This window comes from Nerophis ophidion, linkage group LG15, assembly GCF_033978795.1.
Source record: "Nerophis ophidion isolate RoL-2023_Sa linkage group LG15, RoL_Noph_v1.0, whole genome shotgun sequence".
NCBI lineage: Eukaryota > Metazoa > Chordata > Actinopteri > Syngnathiformes > Syngnathidae > Nerophis > Nerophis ophidion.
In genome coordinates this window covers 14,271,292-14,293,322 of record NC_084625.1, presented here as the reverse complement: position 1 = coordinate 14,293,322, position 22,031 = coordinate 14,271,292, and the positions used below count along the sequence as shown (strand labels likewise).

The 22,031-nt window shown below is 39.7% G+C and overlaps 1 protein-coding gene across 1 annotated transcript in view; it reads right to left on the bottom strand.

Moving 5' to 3' along the window:
• LOC133569299 (cadherin-12-like) overlaps nucleotides 1-22,031 on the bottom strand; it is a 343,124-nt gene that overhangs the window by 157,816 nt on the left and 163,277 nt on the right. Inside the window, exons 4-5 of the mRNA XM_061921526.1 lie at nucleotides 17,468-17,587; nucleotides 9,937-10,104 (exon numbers count right to left, since the gene is read on the bottom strand). Coding sequence (XP_061777510.1) covers nucleotides 9,937-10,104; nucleotides 17,468-17,587 — 288 coding nt within the window. The remainder of the gene's footprint in view (nucleotides 1-9,936; nucleotides 10,105-17,467; nucleotides 17,588-22,031) is intronic.

Here is a 22,031-nt window from a genome sequence, read left to right as displayed (position 1 = left end):
TTTTAGTTTCAGGTCATAAAATCACAGCAACAAGCTGTGATTTTATGACAGAAATCATTTAAGACAAAACCCTAAAAACAAGTAAAACACTAACATAAAATTTACTTAGTGAGAATAATAATCTTATCCGACAGAAAATAAGCAAATATAACCCTTAATTGAGATATTTAATTTTACTTAGATTTCAGTTTTTGCAGTGTGAGTGTCCAAACATCCACTAAAATATGAGCAAAACCTGAATGAACGGATCAAGAATCTTCTTTTTTTCTTATGTTAAATTCAAAGTCCCTATCCCGCCTAAACTGTCATGACATGTGCCGACTTTAAAGGTCCTCATCCGTGCACCCGGCCACAAACCTTTGTGCTGTGACAGAATTATGGAAATATCAACTCTCCTTTCCACAGCTCGCCGGTATTTACATTCCGGGGGAGCTCAAGAAGGAATCTGGCTCGCTGCAGAGGTTTGTGCTTTGCTGTCACATGCTGGCTGCTTTGCAAAAATAAAAATACAAAAAAAAAAACCTCACACATCAATGACTTTACATCGTTATTTTTTTATTTTTATTTTTTTACTTTTATGATGAATGGGAGAAGGCCATTTCATCAGCTTTCACAGCCTATGAAATAAAATACAAGTAAAAGGAGGAAGTCGGTGCAGTGTTACGGTGAATTGCAGTGACTCAGCCTCCACAGTGCAGCGTGCTAAAACCTCATCTAAATATAGTCGGATGCTCCACGTGCAAAAAAAAACAAAAAAAACCTCTAACTTAGCTTCACGTTTTGTTACCGGATCTTATTCGGTGCAGCCATGCAAAAGGACGGCGACCTTTGCGCATGGACGACAAACAACACAATTACATATCTTGTTACTGCAGTAAATGACTATGTTAAAGGTCTTATTTTAATATTTGCCAACAGTGTCAGAGATTCCACAACAAGGGATTTAATGCTAATGAGCTAAGTTTGTCGCCAACCTTTCCGCATAGACCACGGGTGTCCAAACTTTTTCCACTAAGGGCCGTGTTACAAAAAGTGGATTGGGGACAATTTTTTATTTTGTGTAAAAAAAAATAATATATATAGATATATAAGGGGTGTGGGAAAAAATTGATTCGAATACGAATCGTTTACGTTGTGCGATTCAGAATCGATTCTCATTTTTTGAAATGTTTTCTTTTTTTTTATCAATCCAACAAACCACTACACAGCAATACCATAACAATGCAATCCAATTCCAAAACCAAACCTGACCCAGCAACACTCAGAACTGCAATAAACAGAGCAATTGAGAGGAGACAAGCCAAAAGTAATGAAACAAAAATGAATATTATCAACAACAGTATCAATATTAATCATAATTTGAGCATAGCAGTGATTAAAAATCCCTCACCGACATTATCATTAGACAGCTATAAAAATAATAGAAAAGAACAATAGTGTCACAGTGGCTTACACTTGCATCGCAACTCATAAGCTTGACAACACACTGTGTCCAATGTTTTCACAAAGATAAAATAAGTCATATTTTTGGTCCGTTTAATAGTTAAAACAAATTTACATTATTGCAATCAGTTGATACAACATTGTCCTTTAAAATTATAAAAGCTTCTTTTTTTAAAAATCTACAACTCTGCCGGCATGTCAGTAGACTGGGGTAGATCCTGCTGAAATCCTATGTATCGAGTGAATACAGAATCGGAAAAATATCGTTTTTGAATCGAGAATCGAATCGAATCGGAAAAAATCGATGTATTATCGAATCGTGACCCCAATAATCGAGATTGAATTGAATCCTGGGACACCCAAAGATTCACAGCCCTAATATGTATATATATATATATATATATATATATATATATATATATATACACACTGGGGCAAAAAAGTATTTAGTCAGCCAACGATTGTGCAAGTTCTTCCACTTAAAATGATAACAGAGGTCTGTAATTTTCATCATAGGTACACTTCAACTGTGAGAGACAGAATGTGAAAAAAAAATCCAGGAATTCACATTGTAGGAAATTTAAAGAATTTATTTGTAAATTATGGTGGAAAATAAGTATTTGGTCAACCATTCAAAGCTCTCACTGATGGAAGGAGGTTCTGGCTCAAAATCTCACGATACATGGCGCCATTCATTCTTTCCTTAACACGGATCAATCGTCCTGTCCCTTTAGCAGAAAAACAGCCCCAAAGCATGATGTTTCCACCCCCATGCTTCACAGTAGGTGTGGTGTTCTGGGGATGCAACTCAGTATTCTTCCTCGAAACACGACAAGTTGGGTTTATACCAAAACGTTCGATTTTGGTTTCATCTGACCACATGACGTTCTCCCAATCCTCTGCTCTATCATCCGTGTATCCATTTTGGTATAAACTCAACTTGTCGTGTTTGGAGGAAGAAGAATACTGACTTTGTTTTACAATAAGTCAATACAGGGGTGGCGAAAGTGAGGCCAGGAAACCATTTTCGGCCCAGAACTACATATTGTAAAAAAAAAGCTCAGCAGCGCATGCGCTTTTTGCGTCGGATGAAAAGAGCACAACTCCCTCCCGCCCAATTTTCCCCTCCAATTTTTCATATGTGTGAGCAAACGCCAAAACTCTCTGAGCATTCAATGGCGCACACGTGAGCAACGGCAGACGTGCCCACTGTTATGCACTAGTCTTTTATTTCGATTTCTTGTTCGGCCTTGTTTTGCCGTGAGCAGTGTGCAATTGCACAGGCGCGTACCTGAGAGGGAACGTTGCTCCCCCCATTCTCAGTACATTCTACAGAGACACTATAGAGAGCATACTGTCCAACAGCATCTCGGTCTGGACTGGAACCTGCAGTGTCTCAGACTGGAAGTCTCTGCAGAGAGAGGTGAGGACGGCGGAAAAGATCATCAGGACTCCTCTTCCTCCTATCCAGGAGGTCGCAAAAAGCCGCTGCCTGACCAGGGCTCAGAAAATCTGCAGAGACTCCTCCAACCCCCACCAAGGACTGTCTTAAATGCGGGACTCTAGAAAGAGGTTCCGCAGCCTCCGTAGCAGAACCTCCAGGTTCTGTAACAGCTTCTTCCCTCAGGCCATAAGACTCTTGAACGAAACATAATAATCCCCTCAATTCCCCCCAAAAATGGATTAACTCGCTGGAATATAAAGACAATATAACATACATCCATAAACCTGGATGCATATGCAAAAGTGCAATATATTTACCTGTATAGCAATATATTTATTTATATCTGCACCTTATTGCTTTTTTATCCTGCACTACCATGAGCTAATGCAATGAAATGTTGTTCTTATCTGCACTGTAAAGTTCAAATTTAAATAAGAATAAAAAGGAAGTCCAAGTCTAAGCTGAAGTTTTGATGGCCCGCAAAATATTATTGTAAAAATGTACGAAAAAAACAACATTTAAACTTATTGTTGTGAGAATAAGCTTGAAGGTTAATACTAATAATTAATAATAATGCAAGTTGTTATATATAAAGCAAAGCTGACAGTAAGGTTTAAATACAAATGTATTTTTATAGCATTTTTTTTTTTAGAAAAAAAAAGTTATCAAATACATTTTTCAAACTTTGGACACTTTTAGTCATTAGATAATGTTTTCGTTGCATTACGTCTTTTTTTTCTATTTTTCCGTATATTATTTTTTTAGTTTCTTTGTTTCCTACCATCAATCAATCAATCAATCAATGTTTATTTATTTAGCCCTAAATCACAAGTGTCTCAAAGGGCTGCACAAGCCACAATGGCATCATTTTTAAGCCTGAATATAAGGAGGAGGATCTACAAGTTTTAGAAGCTGAGAGGTAAGCCGATCAAACAAGTATTGCTAAGTGCTCAAGAAGAAATGCAAACTACGAACATAATGAAAAAGTCACTCACTGTACAATGTCTGCTCCAACTGGGATGCCGACTAATGGGATGTTTATATCTTCCCGTTTAGATGAAGAATTAATCATAATCCTCACGCAGATTAAACAAAAAAACATCCGTCTTTACATTTCTGATATCCAGGTATAAGTTGGATGTCAAAGTTGACCAACTTCTCGGTTTATGTCCGCATTTTTCTACTATCCAGGTGTCAGAGTTAGTTTGTGACGAACCCCAAGATGCAGAGAAGGAGGTTGGCATTGAATAGGAGAACATGATTTAATAAAACACTAAGACAAAACCGAACTAAAAGGGTACAAACAAAACAAGCGCACAAGGGAGATAACAAACTAAAAGAGCTAGCATGGGAGCTAGAAAAAAAAAGGAGCTTAGCATGGAAGATAGCAAACACAAAAGGGCTGTCACGCCAAATTTCTTCTCCCTACAAAAACCTTCCCCCCCCCCATCTACTTCCGGGGTCATGATTAATACAGACGTTTTGTTAACGCTATATTATAAAAATATAACGCTATATTATAAAAATACAGACGTTTTGTTAACGCTATATTATAAACATTTTTAAAAAACAATTTACAAACACAAGCTATGGGATGACATAAGAGGAAACGTGACCCCGGAAGAAAATCTGTCATCCCATAGCTTGTGTTTGTAAATTGTTTTTTAATGTGTTTATAATATAGCGTTAACAAAACGTCTGTATTAATCTTGACCCCGGAAGTAAATGGGGGGGGGGGGGGAGGTTTTTGAAGGAGGGGAATAAATTTGGCGTGGCAGGGCCTAGCGTGGAAGCTAACGGGTAGCGAGCAGGAAAACAGAAATCGTACTTGTAATATGAAAACAAACTGGAAGCAGGGAACAAAAAACAGTAAACTACAAACATCTAACGAATATAGCTTATCGCTACGCTGCAATGAGAAGCCCGGTAGGAACGACAAGTAGAACTGATATTGACACGACACGACAGGAGCGACAATACAATAATACAGCACAGACTGGAGGAGAAAACAGGTCTAAATAGGAGAGGGCTGATTGACACCAGGTGTGGCCAGGGGCCAATCAGCCACAGCTGAGGGGAAACAGCACTCAGGGAGACAAACAGGAAATTGAACCAAAATAAGAGTGCTGACAGGAACTAAAGACAGGAAATACTACAAAAACACAGAGGAAAAACTAAAACACAAACAAACTGTCAGGGGCAAGCTTGACACAAGGTGAGAGGCATGATTTATAATCCAGAATTAACTTTCACCACCTCAGAGGCGATGCAGCAGCTTAGTATGTCAATATAGCAGCATAAGCTTGTTACCTCTCTCTGTGATCATGAAGCCGCTAAAAGTAGTATTTTAACGTTGGAGCTCATAATAACAATATCGCTGGTACTGTACGTAGTTAGTACTCAAGTCACAAGATGTAAACAAAGTATTGTTGGATGTTTTTTTACGAGGACTTTATTTACGTAACACTTTAGATGACTCCCGTTTTATCCAACTGCACTGGTCATTTATTACAGATTAGAATGCATTAAAATAAGAAAAACATATGGTCTTGTCTCACATAGAGATATTAATTTATATCCCCCCCCAAAAAATGGGCAGTTCCCCTAAAAAAAAGTTCATGTCCTGTTTGGCTTGGAAGATAATTAAAATTGAATGTGCCCAGAAGGTAAAGAGAGAAAAAAAAAGGAAAAGAGCGTTTGAGCTCATGAGCAGGCTCTATGGACACATTACTTACCCTGAGAACACCATTAAAATGGCACACTCTGTTTCTAACCTTATTTGAGAGTCCTTGAACGCATCACAGTTATGGGCAATGAGATGCAAAAGTAAAACTTGTGCAAAACGTTCTCCCATGCGGCCACAAATAGATGTATCTGTGCCTTTCTTTTATCACGTCGCCCTTGTTCCGAAATGTTGGTGCTATGTATGTGTCACCCTTAAAGGTGAGCTTTGATGACATTATGGCGTCTGTGTTGTGTAAAGTGTTGGACTGAGTCAGGCCTTATGGATTACTGACACCTGTTAGTGTGATTTTGTTTTGTTTTTAATTCTTAATTTGCAAAAAAAAAAAAATCATAAATCAAAAGCAATGTTGTTATGCAATATTTACTTATTTAAAGGAGAACTGCACGTTTTTTTCTTGTAAAGTAGATTTTGTACGGCCCTATATGTCGCGGTTTACCAGACACATGAAACGTGACACAATTTATATAAAAAATGTGTTTTTAAATGTCATATTTAAATGTCAGAAAAACAAATTCCGGACACCGTGTTCGCGTGCAACAACCCCACTGACGTTTCGTATAAGGTTATTTTATATGGCCCTATTCGTTGCTGTTTACCCGACACATGAAATGTGACAACATTTTCATGGCAATAATAATTTTTCTATTAACATTTATGGCAACTTTTTGTCTCTAAATGTCATAGTTAAATGGCAGGAAAAAATATTCTTCACACCACGTCCTTATGCAACATCCCCACTGACGTTTCTTATAAAATCGATTTTTTTATGGCCCTATTCATCGCGGTTTACCCAACACATGAAACCTGACACATTTTTCACGGCTATAGTAATTTTCTATTAACTATTATGGCAACTTTTTGTCTCTAAATGTCATAGTTAAATGGCAGGAAAAAAATATTCTGCACACGTGTCCTTGTGCAACATCCCCACTGACGTTTCTTATAAAATCGATTTTTTTATGGCCCTATTCATTGCGTTTTACCCAACACATGAAACGTTACACATTTTTCACGGCTATGGTATTTTTCTATTAACATTTATGGCATCTTTTTGTCTTTAAATGTCATATTTAAATGGCAGAAAAAATAAAAAAAACTCTCCACACTGTGTCCATGTGCAACATCCCCATTCACGTTTCTTATAACGTTAATTTTATATGGCCCTATTTGTCGCACTTTACCCGACACATGAAATGTAATAATTTTTTTACGGCTATAGTAATTTTTGTATTAACATTTATGGCTTCTTTTTGTCTTTCAATGTCATATTTCAATGTCGGGGGAAAAAAAATTCTGCACACGGTGCCGGGTGCAACATCCCCGCTGACGTTTCTTATAAAGTTATTTTATATGGCCATATTCGTCGCTGTTTACCCGACACATGAAACGTGACAACATTTTCATGGCAATAATAATTTTCTATTAACATTTATGGCAACGTTTTGTCTCTAAATGTCATAGTTAAATGGCAGGAAAAAATATTCTGCACACCATGTCCTCATGCAACATCCCCACTGACATTCTTATAAAATCGATTTTTTTATGGCCCTATTCATCGCGGTTTACCCAACACATGAAACGTTACAAATTTTTCACGGCTATAGTAATTTTCTATCAACATTTATGGCATCTTTTTGTCTTTAAATGTCATATTCAAATGGCGGGAACAAAATTCTTATAAAGTTGACATTGTATGGCCCTATTCATTGGGGTTTACCCGACACATGAAACGTAACCAGTGTTTCACAGCTATAGTAATTTTTTATTAAAATGTATGGCATGCTTTTGTTTTTAAATGTTATATTTAAATGGCAGGGGGAAAAAAAAAACCTGCACAACGTGTCCGCATGCAACATCCCCACTGGTGTTTCTTATAAAGTTGACTTTGTATGGCCCTATATATCGCGGTTTACCCGACACATGAAACAGAACAACATTTTCATGGCTTTAGTAATTTTATATTAATATTTATGGCATCCTTTTGTTTTTAAATGTCATATTTAAATGGCAGAAAAAACAACAACCCTGCACACCATTTCCGCGTGCAACATCCTATTTGTCGCAGTTTACCTGACACATGAAATGTGACAAATTGTTCATGGCTATAGTAATTTTCTATTAAAATGTATGGCATCTTTCTGTATTTATATGTCATAATTAAATGGCAGAAAAAAAAAAAAATTCTGCACAACGTGCAACATCCCCACTCACGTTTCTTATAAAGTTGATTTTGTATGGCCCTATGCGTCGCTGTTTACCCGACACATGAAACGTGACACATTTTTCACGGCTATAGTAATTTTTTATTAACATTTATGCCATGTTTTTGTCTTTAAATGTCCTATTTAAATGGCAGGGAAAAAAATTCCCCACAGTTTTCACGTGCAACATCCCCACTCACGCTTCTTATAAAGTTGATTTTGTATGGACCTATGCGTTGTAGTTTACCCGACACATGAAACGTGACAACATTTTCATGGCTATAGTAATTTTATATTAATATTTATGGCATCCTTTTGTTTTTAAATGTCATATTTACTGTAAATGGCAAAAAAAAAAAAAACCTGCACACCATTTCCGCGTGACACATCCTATTTGTCGCAGTTTACCTGACACATGAAATGTGACAAATTGTTCATGGCTATAGTAATTTTCTATCAAAATGTGTGGCATCTTTCTGTATTTAAATGTCATAATTAAATGGCAGAAAAAAAAATTCTGCACAACGTGCAGCATCCCCTCTCACGTTTCTTAAAAAGTTGATTTGTATGACCCTATTTTTCGCTGTTTACCCGACACATGAAACGTGACACATTTTTCATGGCTATAGTCATTTTTTATGAACATTTATGCCATCTTTTTGTCTTTAAATGTCATATTTAAATGTCAGGAAAAAAATTCTGCACAGTTTTCACGTGCAACATCTCCACTCACGCTTCTTATGAAGTTGATTTTGTATGGACCTATACGTTGTAGTTTACCCGACACATGAAACGTGACAACATTTTCATGGCTATAGTAATTTTATATTAATATTTATGGAATCCTTTTGTTTTTAAATGTCATATTTAAATGGCAAAAAAAACAAACCCTGCACACCATTTCCGTGTGCAACATCATATACGTCGCAGTTTACCTGACACATGAAATGTGACAAATTGTTCATGGCTATAGTAATTTTCTATCAAAATGTACGGCATCTTTCTGTATTTAAATGTCATAATTAAATGGCAGAAAAAAACAATTCTGCACAACATGCAACATTCCCACTCACGTTTCTTATAAAGTTGATTTTGTATGGCCCTATGCGTCGCTGTTTACTCGACACATGAAACATGACACATTTTGCACGGCTATACTATTTTTTTTATTAACATTTATGCCATCTTTTTGTCTTTAAATGTCATATTTAAATGGCGGGAAAAAATGCTGCACAGTTTCCACTTGATTTTGTATGGACCTATACGTCTTGGTTTACCCGACACATAAAATGTGACAAATTATTCACGGCTATAGTAATTTTCTATTAACATTCATTGCATCCTTTTGTTTTTTAATGTCATATTTAAATGTCAGAGAAAAACAATTCTGCACACCGTGTACATGTGCAACATCCCCACTGACGTTTCTTATAGGGTCGATTTTGTATGGCCTTATACGTCGCTGTTTACCCGACACATGAAACATGACATTTTTTTAATGGCTATAGTAATTTTATATTAACATGTATGGCATCGTTTTGTTTCTAAATGTCATTGTTAAAATGGTAGGAAAAAAAAAATCTGCATAACGTGTCCGTGTCTAACATCCCCACTCACGTTTCTTGTAAAGTAGATTTTGTATGGCCATATAAGTCCCGGTTTACCCGACACATGAAACATGACACATTTTTCACGACTATAGTAATTTTCTATTTCAAATTTATGAAATGCTTTTGTTTTGAAATGTCATATTTAAAATGGCAGAACAACAAAATATGCACACCGTGTCCACGTGCAACATCCCCTCTCACGATTCTTATAAAGTTGATTTTGTATGGCCCTATTCGGCGCGGTTTACCCGACACATGAAATGTGACAAATTGGGGCGGTGCAATATCCAATGTAGCCGCCAGATGGCAGTAGTGTTGCATATGTTAAAATGTGTTTTGTGGCAATCACAGTTGCTATGTAGAGTGGCGGTTTCCGACATTTTCAGCAGACTGCATTACAAAGTGATTTTTCCTTTCATGCGGGATCCACCCAGCAATTGGCACCATATGAACCCCTCCCCCCCACTGTACACTACAATATCATCCACTCACTTTTGGAGAACCTGGGCGGGTTGTCGTTGACGTCGCTGAGGGTGATGTTGACGGTGGTGGTCCCGGCCAGCCCCCCCAGCTGGCCCCCCATGTCTTTGGCCTGGATCAAGACCTGGTACTGTTCCTTCACCTCTCTGTCCATGTTGGGTAAGGCCGTCTTTATCACACCTACAGGTAAAAAAAAAAAAAAAAAAAAAGTGGCGTTAGACAAACACAAACATTTGAGGTGGGAATTTGAAGCCAAAATTTCAACAAATATTTGATAGACATGTTTACAAACCCCGTTTCCATATGAGTTGGGAAATTGTGTTATATGTAAATATAAACGGAATACAATGATTTGCAAATCCTTTTCAACCCATATTCAGTTGAATGCACTACAAAGAAAAGATATTTGATATTCAAACTCAAACTTTATTTATTTTTTGCAAATAATAATTAACTTAGAATTTCGTGGCTGCAACACATGCCAAAGTAGTTGGGAAAGGACATGTTCACCACTGTGTTACATCACCTTTTCTTTTAACAACACTCAATAAACGTTTGGGAACCGAGGAAACTAATTGTTAAAGCTTTGAAAGTGGAATTCTTTCCCATTCTTGTTTTATGTAGCGCTTCAGTCCTTCAACAGTCCGGGGTCTCCGTTGTCGTATTTTACGCTTCATAATGCGCCACACATTTTCGATGGGAGACAGGTCTGGACTGCAGGCGGGGCAGGAAAGTACCCACACTCTTTTTTTACGAAGCCACGCTGTCGTAACACGTGCTGAATGTGGCTTGGCATTGTCTTGCTGAAATAAGCAGGGGCGTCCATGAAAAAGACGACGTTTAAATGGCAGCATATGTTGTTCCAAAACCTGTATGTACCTTTCAGCATTAATGGTGCCTACACAGATGTGTAAGTTACCCATGCCTTGGGCACTAATACACCCCCAAACCATCACGGATGCTGGCTTTTGAACTTTGCGTCGATAACAATCTGGATGGTTCATTTCTCCTTTGGATCGGATGACACAATGTTGAATATTTCCAAAAACAATTTGAAATGTGGACTGGTCAGACCACAGAACACTTTTCCTACTTTGCATCAGTCCATCTTAGATGATCTCGGGCCCGGAGAAGCCGGCGGCGTTTCTGGATGTTGTTGATAAATGGCTTTCGCTTTACATAGAAGAGCTTTAACTTGCACTTATAGATGGAGCGACCAACTGTATTTAGTGACAGTGGTTTTCTGAAGAGTTCCTGAGGTTTGTAGTTTCAAAGACAATTCAGGCGTCACCTGACTTTAATTGAGGTGTGTTTGTGCGGATCGGCGCTCCCCCCAGCAGGGGAAACACTTTCCCTCGCCACGTGATTTTTTTTATTTTTTTTTGTCTCCAGCTGCGCCATCTTCCCATCCGGGCTCAGCGTGCGCTCCGAGCGCCGCGATCGGCAACGCCTTCCACCTGTGTCGCCTTTTGTGATACGTATGAAGCTTTTTCTTTTTAATACCTTGTGAACGGTGCTACAGATGCCAATCCGCCACTTTTCTGCCGCATTGATTGATCCCCTCACCCCCCGCGGCGCGTCGGCCGTAAATAACAAACAAATAACAGCGTTAATCTTCGGTCATAATTGTCTCTTGGTCAATTTTCAAGCTGCAGGCGTAAACAGTTGTTAGCCGGCGCTCACAAAAGACGCCAAGTCAGCAAACAGGCAAGGCGATTAGATGTTTAATGGCAACACCTGGCCAAGCTAATATGTTGCAAACATGCCAATAGTCATAAATCTTACAATAGACTTTGTCAAATGCATGCAATTGGAGGTAGCAGGTAATATACATATATACACTGCAAAAACTGAAATCTAAGTAAGATTAAATAAGTCCAATAAGGCTAAAATTTGCTTATTTTCTCTCTGATAAGATACATCTTCTCACTAAGCCGATTTTATGTTAGGGTTTTACTTGTTTTAAGGGTTTTGGTCCTAAATGATCTCAGTAAAATATTACAGCTGTACTGCAAAAAGTCAGTGTTGAAAAACAAGAAAAAAACAAATACAAAAATGAGGGGTATTTTATTTGAACGAAGCAAAAATTATCTGCCAATTGAACAAGAACATTTGGTAAAATTAGTAACATTAGCTTACCTCAATGAACCCAAAAAATACCTTAATATAAGTATATGCTCACTAATAAGTGAAGTGAAGTGAATTATATTTATATAGCGCTTTTTCTCTAGTGACTCAAAGCGCTTTACATAGTGAAACCCACTATTTAAGTTACATTTAAACCAGTGTGGGTGGCACTGGAAGCAGGCGGGTAAAGTGTCTTGCCCAAGGACACAACGGCAGTGACTAGGATGGCGGAAAAGGGAATCGAACCTGCAACCCTCAAGTTGCTGGAACGGCCACTCTACCCACCGAGCTAAACCGCCCCAATAATAAGTGCACTTTTCTAGATAGAGAAAAAAAAGAATATGTGGAAAAAAAATATTAAATTAAGTAAATGCTAGGGCCATTATCTTGAAAATCTTTGATTTTTATTTTACTGTTTTAATTGATTTTACCCTTTAAAATAGTTTTTAATCATATTTTTTGTATATTGTTTTTATTGGTTTTATTTGTATTCATTTTTTGTTTTATTCAGTCATTGGTGGAGCATAATATTGTTTTTAACATGGCTGTGCAGCACTTTGGAAACGTTATTGTTGTTTAAATGTGCTATATAAATAAAGTGGATGGGATTGGAAATAATGATATGCGCTCGGCATTATATTCCTTAAAACCAGCAAATTTACACTAAAAAGTAATTTTTTGTTCTTAATGGAAAGGCAACAAGGCAAGCGCTTGTTACTCTCGGGGTCTAATAGACGCTCAGGCAAATTATATGGTCGAAAAATGCATTTTTCCATCGACAACATGACATCATCGCGCCAAGTGTGTGCTCTTTCAGTCAAGTAGTGAGCATATATACGGGCCCAAAACATTTTAATTGTAATTTTGAAGAATTTATCTGAATGCGCATGAACTATTTCTGTTCAAAATTGTTTGAAATGTCACGTGTTAAATGTTTAAAGGGGAACATTATCACCAGACCTATGTAAGCGTCAATATATACCTTGATGGTGCAGAAAAAAGACCATATATTTTTTTAACCGATTTCCGAACTCTAAATGGGTGAATTTTGGCGAATAAAACGCCTTTCTGTTTATCGCTCTGTGGCGATGACGTCAGAATGTGACCTCTCCGAGGTAATACAGCCGCCATTTTCATTTTCAACACATTGTAAACATTGGAGTCTGAGCTCTGTTATTTTCCGTTTTTTCGACTATTTTTTGGAACCTTGGAGACATCGTGCCTCGTCGGTGTGTTTTCGGAGGGTGTAACAACACTAACAGGGAGGGATTCAAGTTGCACCACTGGCCCGAAGATGCGAAAGTGTCTGCCGCCAGACCCCCATTGAATGTACCGGAGTGTCTCCATATTTTATCGGCGATGACAGACATGGCACAGAGATGTATGGATAACCTGCAGATGCATTTGCAACGATAAAGTCAACGAAAACACAGAGGTGAGTTTTGTTGATGTTGACTTATGTGCTAATCAGACATATTTGGTCGCGGCGTGACTGCCAGCTAATCGATTTTAAAATGCTACGCCAATCGACGCTAACATGCTATTTATCGGCGGTGCTAAAGCAGACATGGCACAGAGATGTATGGATAACCTGCAGATGCATTTGCAACGATCAAGTCAACGAAATCACAAAGGTGAGTTGTGTTGATGTTGACTGCCAGCTAATCGATGCTAACATGCTACGCTAATCGATGCTAACATGCTATATACCGGCGGTGCTAAAGCAGACATTGCACAGAGATGTATGGATAACCTGCAGATGCATTTGCAACTATATTACGTTTCCTTCCACCCACATTTAATGCGAAAAAAAAAAACACTTACCAATCGACGGATTTAAGTTGCAACAGTGCCACAAGATGCGAAAGTCCTGATCGTTTGGTCCGCACATTTTACCGGCGATGCTAACGCAGCTATTCGGCCATGCTATGGCTATGAATAGCGTCAATAGCTATTCGCTCAATAGATTCAGTTTCTTCTTCAATACTTTCCTACTCCAACCATCCGTTTCAATACATGCGTAATCTGTTGAATCGCTTGAGCCGCTGAAATCCGAGTCTGAATCCGAGCTAATTTCGCCATATCTTGCTGTGCTATTCGCCATTGTTTGTTTACATTGGCAGCACTGTATGACGTCACAGGGAAATGGATACTCGCACTGCAAATAGCGAAAATCAAGCACTTTAAAGCTTTTTTTAGGGATATTCCAAGACCGGTAAAATTTTGAAAAAAAATTCAAAAAATACAACAAGCCACTGGGAACTGATTTTTATTGTTTTCAACCCTTTTGAAATTGTGTTAATGTTCCCCTTTAAATATTAACTGTCCGTTTACTGTACTGTGCCAACTGTACTACTATATGAATATGTACTTGTGAGTGTTGAAGACATAGTTTTGCAACAGTTGATATTCTAGTTGCAAGCATGTTTTACTTAGGGGTGTAATGGTACGTGTATTTGTAATAAACCGTTTCGGTACGGGGGTTTCGGTTCGGTATGGAGGTGTATCGAACGTGTTTGTAAGCTAAAGTCTTAACAAGCTGCTCTGCAGCTGCCTCTGTCTGAGCAGTGAGCACACAGCATTGTCCCGCCCACATTCAACCATCTGATTGGTTACATACAAAGCCAATCAGCAGGGCGTATTCAGAGTGCATGGAGTCAATTCTCCGGCTTCGAGGTGATCAGATATGTGTGTAGCAGGTGAGCAGCTGACATCGTACACTCCCCAAATTATAAAAAAAAACATTTCCCAGTCACAACTATTACAAACATCACTATGAGCCCGTTGACCTTCTAGAACAGAGGTGTCAAACTCAAATACAAAGTGGGCCAAAATTTAAAACTGAACAAAGCCGGGGGCCAAAGTTGAACAAATTAACCTTTTAATAGGGACACAAACAAGTTTTGCATTGAATATTGAACAAACAAGGCTTATATAACTTTACAGTGACATGTAAAATCAAGTTTCAAATAATAATAATAATAATAATTGAAAGATATCAATGGCATATCAAATAAAATTTTAATACAAACTTAATACCTCTTTTCTATTTGCAGCCTTATGAGGTAAATATAAAAATATATTGTAGCGTCCCGAAAAAGTTAGTGCTGCAAGGGCTTCTGGGTATTTGTTCTGTTGTGTTTATGTTATGTTACAGTGCAGATGTTCTCCCGAAATGTGTTGGTCATTCTTGTTTGGTGTGAGTTCACAGTGTGGCGCATATTTGTAACAGTGTTAAAGTTGTTTATACGGCCACCCTCAGCGTGACCTGTATGGCTGTTGACCAAGTATGCCTTGCATTCACTTATGTGTTTGTAATAGCCGCATATATTATGCGAGTGTGCCTGCACGCTGTTTGTAGTGAGGAAATGCGGAAGTGACGACAGGTTGTAGAGAATGCTAAAGGGTGAAAATTGGGAGAATGCTTGCTTGCCTCGAAGATTTTCGGGAGGGGCACTGAACTTCGGGAAGATTGGCAAGTGTGAGAAAGTGTGGTGTTACAGCCAGGGGCGCCGAAAAAGGGGTTAAAGGAGACGGATTCTAGGTGCCCATGATGGAGGGGGGCCCAGAGAGGTTCCTAATGATGATGAAATGATATGAAATTATGTGTTGGGGGCCCTGTAAAGATTATTTTCATGGGGCCCAAAATCCCTAGCGGAGCCCCTGGTTACAGCGGCACCGCTGCTGTGTGATAACGGCGGGCCAGCTGTAATGTTAATTTGATATTGCCTCAAGGGCCAAATTAAATTACACGGCGCGGGCCTGAGTTTGACACCCATGTTCTAGAAATTTAAACTGCAGCTCAGCTCTCTCCTAGTTCTGGGTTGAGGTGAAGGCTAATTAGCTTTTAGCGTTACGTTAGCTCATTTTGCTTTGTGTGTGTGCTTGCGTGTGCGTGCGTGTGTGCGCGCGTGTGTGTATATAATAAAAGTCAACTACAGACTTCCCAAATGCTGTAATAAATTAAGCATGGGGAGTTGGCCCGATTGTAGCTGAGATAGGCGCCAGCGCCCCCCGCGACCCAAAAGGGAATAAGCGGTAGAAATGGATGGATGGATGGAGTTGACTTGAAACTGTTTAATGTTGCACTTTTTATATGAAGAAGAAAGGTTTTGTCATTTTATTTAATCAAAGCAACAACTTGAGGCAGTTTAATGTAGATTAACGTGGGCAGAATTATTATTGTGTTCCCAATGTATTGTTTACAAATTTGGTAAATAAATAACCCCAAAAATGTATATTTTGTTGTTTTCTTACAGTACCGAAAATGAACCGAACCGTGACCTCTAAACCGAAGTACGTAACGAACCAAATTTTTTGTGTACCGTTACACCCCTAGTTTTACTCAATATAGGTCATAACTTCTCTGCAACAAGCTGTAATATCTTACTGAGATCATTTTGGAGCAAAACCCTTAAAACAAGTAAAAGACTCTAACATAAAATCTGCATAGAAAATTTAACTGAAAACTTACCTTTTAACCACCTGTCTTTAATGTTTCATGTGGGGTAGACTACTGTTGGGTTTTGCATGGTTGAATGAATGTATGTATATATGTGAATGTATGCTTTAGTACTATTATCTTGTGTTTATCATATAGCGTTGTTGTTGTTTTTATTTATTTTTTTTGTTGTTGTTGTGCTTGCGACCATGTTTCAACATTCCATGTATATACTGTCCTCTGGACCCCCTGTCAAAAGCTTTTCCAGCTTATTTGGGGGACCCTTTCACGTACCAACATCTTTAAATGATGATATTCACTATTATTGTAATGTGAATAAACTTCAATCAATCAATCAATGTTTACTTATATAGCCCTAAATCACTAGTGTCTCAAAGGGCTGCACAAACCACTACGACATCCCCGGTAGGCCCACATAAGGGCAAGGAAAAACTCACACCCAGTGGGACGTCGGTGACAATGATGACTATGAGAACCTTGGAGAGGAGGAAAGCAATGGATGTCGAGCGGGTCTAACATGATACTGTGAAAGTTCAATCCACAATGGATCCAACACAGTCGCGAGAGTCCAGTCCAAAGCGGATCCAACACAGCAGCGAGAGTCCCGTTCACAGCGGAGCCAGCAGGAAACCATCCCAAGCGGAGGCGGATCAGCAGCACTTAAACTTGAAACTTAGTGAGAAGAATAATCTTATCAGACAGAAAATAGGAAATATCACCATTATTGTAGATATTTAATCTTACTTGGATTTCAGTTTTTGCAGTGTTGTTGCTGAGATTTGATGACCTATATCGAGTAAAACATCCTTGAAGCTAGAATATCAACTGTTGCAAAGCCGTGTCATCAACACTCATATGTGGAGACGTCCGATAAAATCGGACTGGCGGTATTATCGGCCGATGAATGCTTTCAAATGTAATATCGGAAATGATCGGTATCAAAAAGGCTCTTACCAGTTTTGGGGTCGACGGAGAAGTACGGCTGTCCATGCAGGATGCTGTACACCACCCTGGCGCTGTTCCCATACGTGGGGTCGTCGGCGTCGGTGGCCGTCACCTGCGTCACGTACGTCCCTGCGAGGGAGAGGGCGGGAAGACAAGCTCAGAAGGCGCCCTAATGTGTTACCCAAACTCAGGGGGGCCGGGGGGGAGCTTTTATCGGAATGAGCTGGCCTGACACTAATGAAGCATAAATCAGGAGCGAGGAACTGCAGCTAACGCGGAGCGAGACGCTCGATGAGGATGGATGTTTACTCTCTGCACAACAGAAAAATAAAGATCCACACTGAAAAAACTGAACTAAGTAAGATGAAATATCTCAAATAAGGGTGAGGTTTGCTTATTTTCTGTCTGATAAGATAATTCTTCTCACTGAGCAGATGTTATGTTGGAGTGTTGTACTTGTTTTAAGGGTTTTGATCCTGAATGATCTCAGTAAGATATTACAGCTTGTTGCTGAGATTTTGATGACCTATATTGAGTAAAACAGGCTTGAAACTATTTTTGTCCAAATGTCCAAAACACACCCAGCAATGGTGCACAGGAAGGCAGGGGAAGAAGAGGGGAAAAGGCGGCCAAAATGGTCAAAAGTCCCAATTTTGTATTTTGAAAAATGTCCAAAACTCACCCAGCAAAGTCCTACGGGAAGTGGAGGGAAAAATGTGAAAAAAGTCCCCAAAAATGTTCGAAATACCTACCCAGGATATTTTTGGGACTTTTGCCGACTTTTTCCAACTTTTTTCCCCACTTCTCCTAGGACTCGGCTGGGTGTGTTATGGACATTTTGGGCATGGGACTTAAACATAAAATTTTATGTTCGAGCGTTTGACTTGTTTTAAGGGTTTTGGCTCTACATGTTCTAAGTAAGATATTGCAGCTTGTTGCTAAGATTTTATAACCTATATTGAGTAAAACATGCTTGACACTATTTTTGTCCAAATGTCCAAAACTCACCCAGTAAAGTCCCACAGAAACTGGGGGAAAAAGTGAAAAAAGTCGGCAAAAGTCCCCAATATGTTCGAACTACCTACCCAGGTTCGAGTACCGCAAGTCCCGGGATGCCCAAAATTTCTATAACACACCCTGCCGAGTCCCACGGGGAGGGGACATAAATGTTGGAAATGTCGGCAAAAGTCCCAAAATGTTCAAAATACCTACCCAGGTTCGAGTCCCACATGGAGTGCCACAACTCTTAAGACTTGTGGCACTCAAACCCATGTGTGATTTTTGAACGTTTTACCGACTTTTCTCACTTTTCTCCCCGCCTTCCTGTGGGACTTTACTGGGTGCATTTTTGGCCATCCCAGCCAACAAAGGGACTTGTCCAAAACACACCCAGCAAATTCCAATGGGAAGTGGGGGAAACAAGTGAAAAAAGTCAGCAAAAGTCCCCAAAAATGTTCGAAATACCTACCCAGGATCGAGCCATGCAAGTCCCGGGATGCCCAAAATGTCCATAACACACCCAGCCGAGTCGCATGGGGAGGGGGGATAAAAGTTGGAAAAGTCGGAAAAAGACCCAAAAATGTTCAAAATACCTTCGCAGTTTCGAGTCAACACATGGAGTGCCACATGCCTTAAAACCTGTGGCACTCGAACTCGGGAGTGATTTTTAAACATTTTACTGACTTTTCTCCCTGGCTTCCCGTTGGACTTTCCTGCCCGCGTTTTGGACATTTTGGGCATCCTGGCCGGCAGTGGGACTTGTGGGACTCGAACCTGAGTAGGTATTTTGGATATTTTTGGTACTTTTGCCGACTTTTTCCAACTTTTTCCCCCACTTCCCCTAGGACTCGGCTGGGTGTGTTATGGACATTTTGGGCATGGGACTTAAAGATAAAATTTTATGTTAGAGCGTTTTACTTGTTTTAAGGGTTTTGGTTCTACATGTTCTCAGTAAGATATTACAGCTTGTTGCTAAGATTTTATAACCTATATCGAGTAAAACATGCTTGACACTATTTTTGTCCAAATGTCCAAAACTCACCCAGTAAAGTCCCACAGGAAGTGGGGGAAAAAAGTAAAGAAAAAGTCGGCAAAAGTCCCCAAAATAAAGAAAAAGTCGGCAAAAGTCCCCAAAAATGTTCGAAATACCTACCCAGGTTCAGGTCCCTCAAGTCCCGGGATGCCCAAAATTTCCATAACACACCCTGCCGAGTCCCACGGAGAGGGGACATAAATGTTGGACATGTCGGCAAAAGTCCCAAAATGTTCAAAATATCTACCCAGGTTCGAGTCCCACATGGAGTGATTTTTGAACGTTTTACCGACTTTTCTCACTTTTCTCCCCGCCTTCCTGTGGGACTTTACTGGGTGCATTTTTGGGCATCCCGGCCAACAAAGGGACTTGTCCAAAACACACCCAGAAAATTCCAATGGGAAGTGGGGGAAAAAAGTTAAAAAAGTCAGCAAAAGTCCCCAAAAATGTTCGAAATACCTACCCAGGATCGAGCCATGCAAGTCCCGGGATGCCCAAAATGTCCATAACACACCCAGCCGAGTCCCACGGGGAGGGGACAAAAAATTATGAAATGTCGACAAAAGTCCCAAAAATGTTCAAAATACCTTCGCAGGTTCGAGTCAACACATGGTGTGCCACATGCCTTAAAACTTGTGGCACTCGAACTCTGGAGTGATTTTTAAACATTTGACCGACATTTCGAACATTTTTGTGGATTTTTTTTTCACATTTTCCCTCCACTTCCCGTAGGACTTTGCTGGGTGAGTTTTGGACATTTTTCGCATAATACAAATACAAAATTGGGACTTTTGACCATTTTGGCCGCCTTTTCCCCTCTTCTTCCCCTGCCTTCCTGTGCACCATTGCTGGGTGTGTTTTGGACATTTGGACAAAAATAGTTTCAAGCATGTTTTACTCAATATAGGTGATAAAATCTCAGCAACAAGCTGTAATATCTTACTGAGAACATTAAAGACCAAAACACTTAAAACAAGTAAAAAGCTCTAACATAAAATTTGATGTTTAAGTCCCATGCCCAAAATGTCCATAACACACCCAGCCGAGTCCAAGGGGAAGTGGGGGATAAAAGTTGGAAAAAGTCGGCAAAAGTCCTAAAAATTTCCAAAATACCTACTCAGGTTCGAGTCCCACAAGTCCCACTGCCGGCTGGGATGGCCAAAATGTCCAAAACGCGCCCAGCAAAGTCCCACGGGAAGCCGGGGAGAAAAGTGAGAAAAGTCTGTAAAATTTTCAAAAATCACTCCCGAGTTCGAGTGCCACAAGTTTTAAGGCTTTTGGCACTCCATGTGGGACTCGAACCTGGGTAGGTATTTTGAACATTTTTGGGACTTTTGCCGACATTTCATAATTTTTTGTCCCCTCCCCGTGGGACTCGGCTGGGTGTGTTATGGGCATTTTGGGCATCCCACGACTTGCGGTACTCGAACCTGGGTAGGTAGTTCGAACATATTGGGGACTTTTGCCGACTTTTTTCACTTTTCCCCCACTTTCCTTGGGACTTTGCTGGGTGAGTTTTGGACATTTAGAGAAAATTAGTGTCAAGCATGTTTTACTCAATATAGGTTATAACATCTTAGCAACAAGCTGTAATATCTTAGTGAGAACATGTAGAACCAAAACCCTTAAAACAATTAAAAGGCTCTAAGATAAAATTTTATGTTTAAGTCCCATGCCCAAAGTGTCCATAACACACCCAGCTGAGTCCCAGGGGAATTGGGGGATAATAGTTGGAAAAAGTCGGCAAAAGTCCCAAAAATGTCCAAAATACCTACTCAGGTTCGAGTCCCACAAGTCCCACTGCTGGCTGGGATGCCAAAAATGCCCCAAAATGCGCCCAGCAAAGTCCCACAGGAAGGCGGGGAGAAAAGTGAGAAAAGTCGGTAAAATGTTTAAAAATCACTCCCGAGTTCGAGTGCCGCAAGTTTTAAAGCTTGTGGCACTCCATGTGGGACTCGAACCTGGGTAGGTATTTTGAAAATATTTGGGGATTTTTCCCGACTTTTGCAATTTTTATCCCCTCTCCCCGTGGGACTCGGCTGGGTGTGTTATGGACATTTTGGGCATCCCGGGACTTGCGTGGCCATACATAAAAAATGTTTATGTTAGAGTGTTTTACTTGTTTTAAGGGTTTTGGTCCTGAATGATCACAGTAAGATATTAAAGCTTGTTGCTGAGATTTTATGACCTATATTGAGTAAAACATGCTTGACACTATTTTACACTTGTATGATGCAAAACATGTCCAAAACTCACCCAGAAAAGTCCCACGGGAAGTGGGGGGAAAAAAGTGAAAAAAGTCGGCAAAAGTCCCCAAAAATTTTCAAAATACCTACCCAGGTTCGAATCCCGCAAGTCCCGGGATGCCCAAAATGTCCATAACACACCCAGCCGAGTCCCGTTCGGCGGTGGGACTTTTGGACATTTTTGGGACTTTTGCCGACTTTTCCAACTTTATCCCCCACTTCCCCGTGGAACTCGGCTGGGTGTGTTATGGCCATTTTGGGCACCCAGAAGTTGCGAGGCCGGCGGCGGGACTTG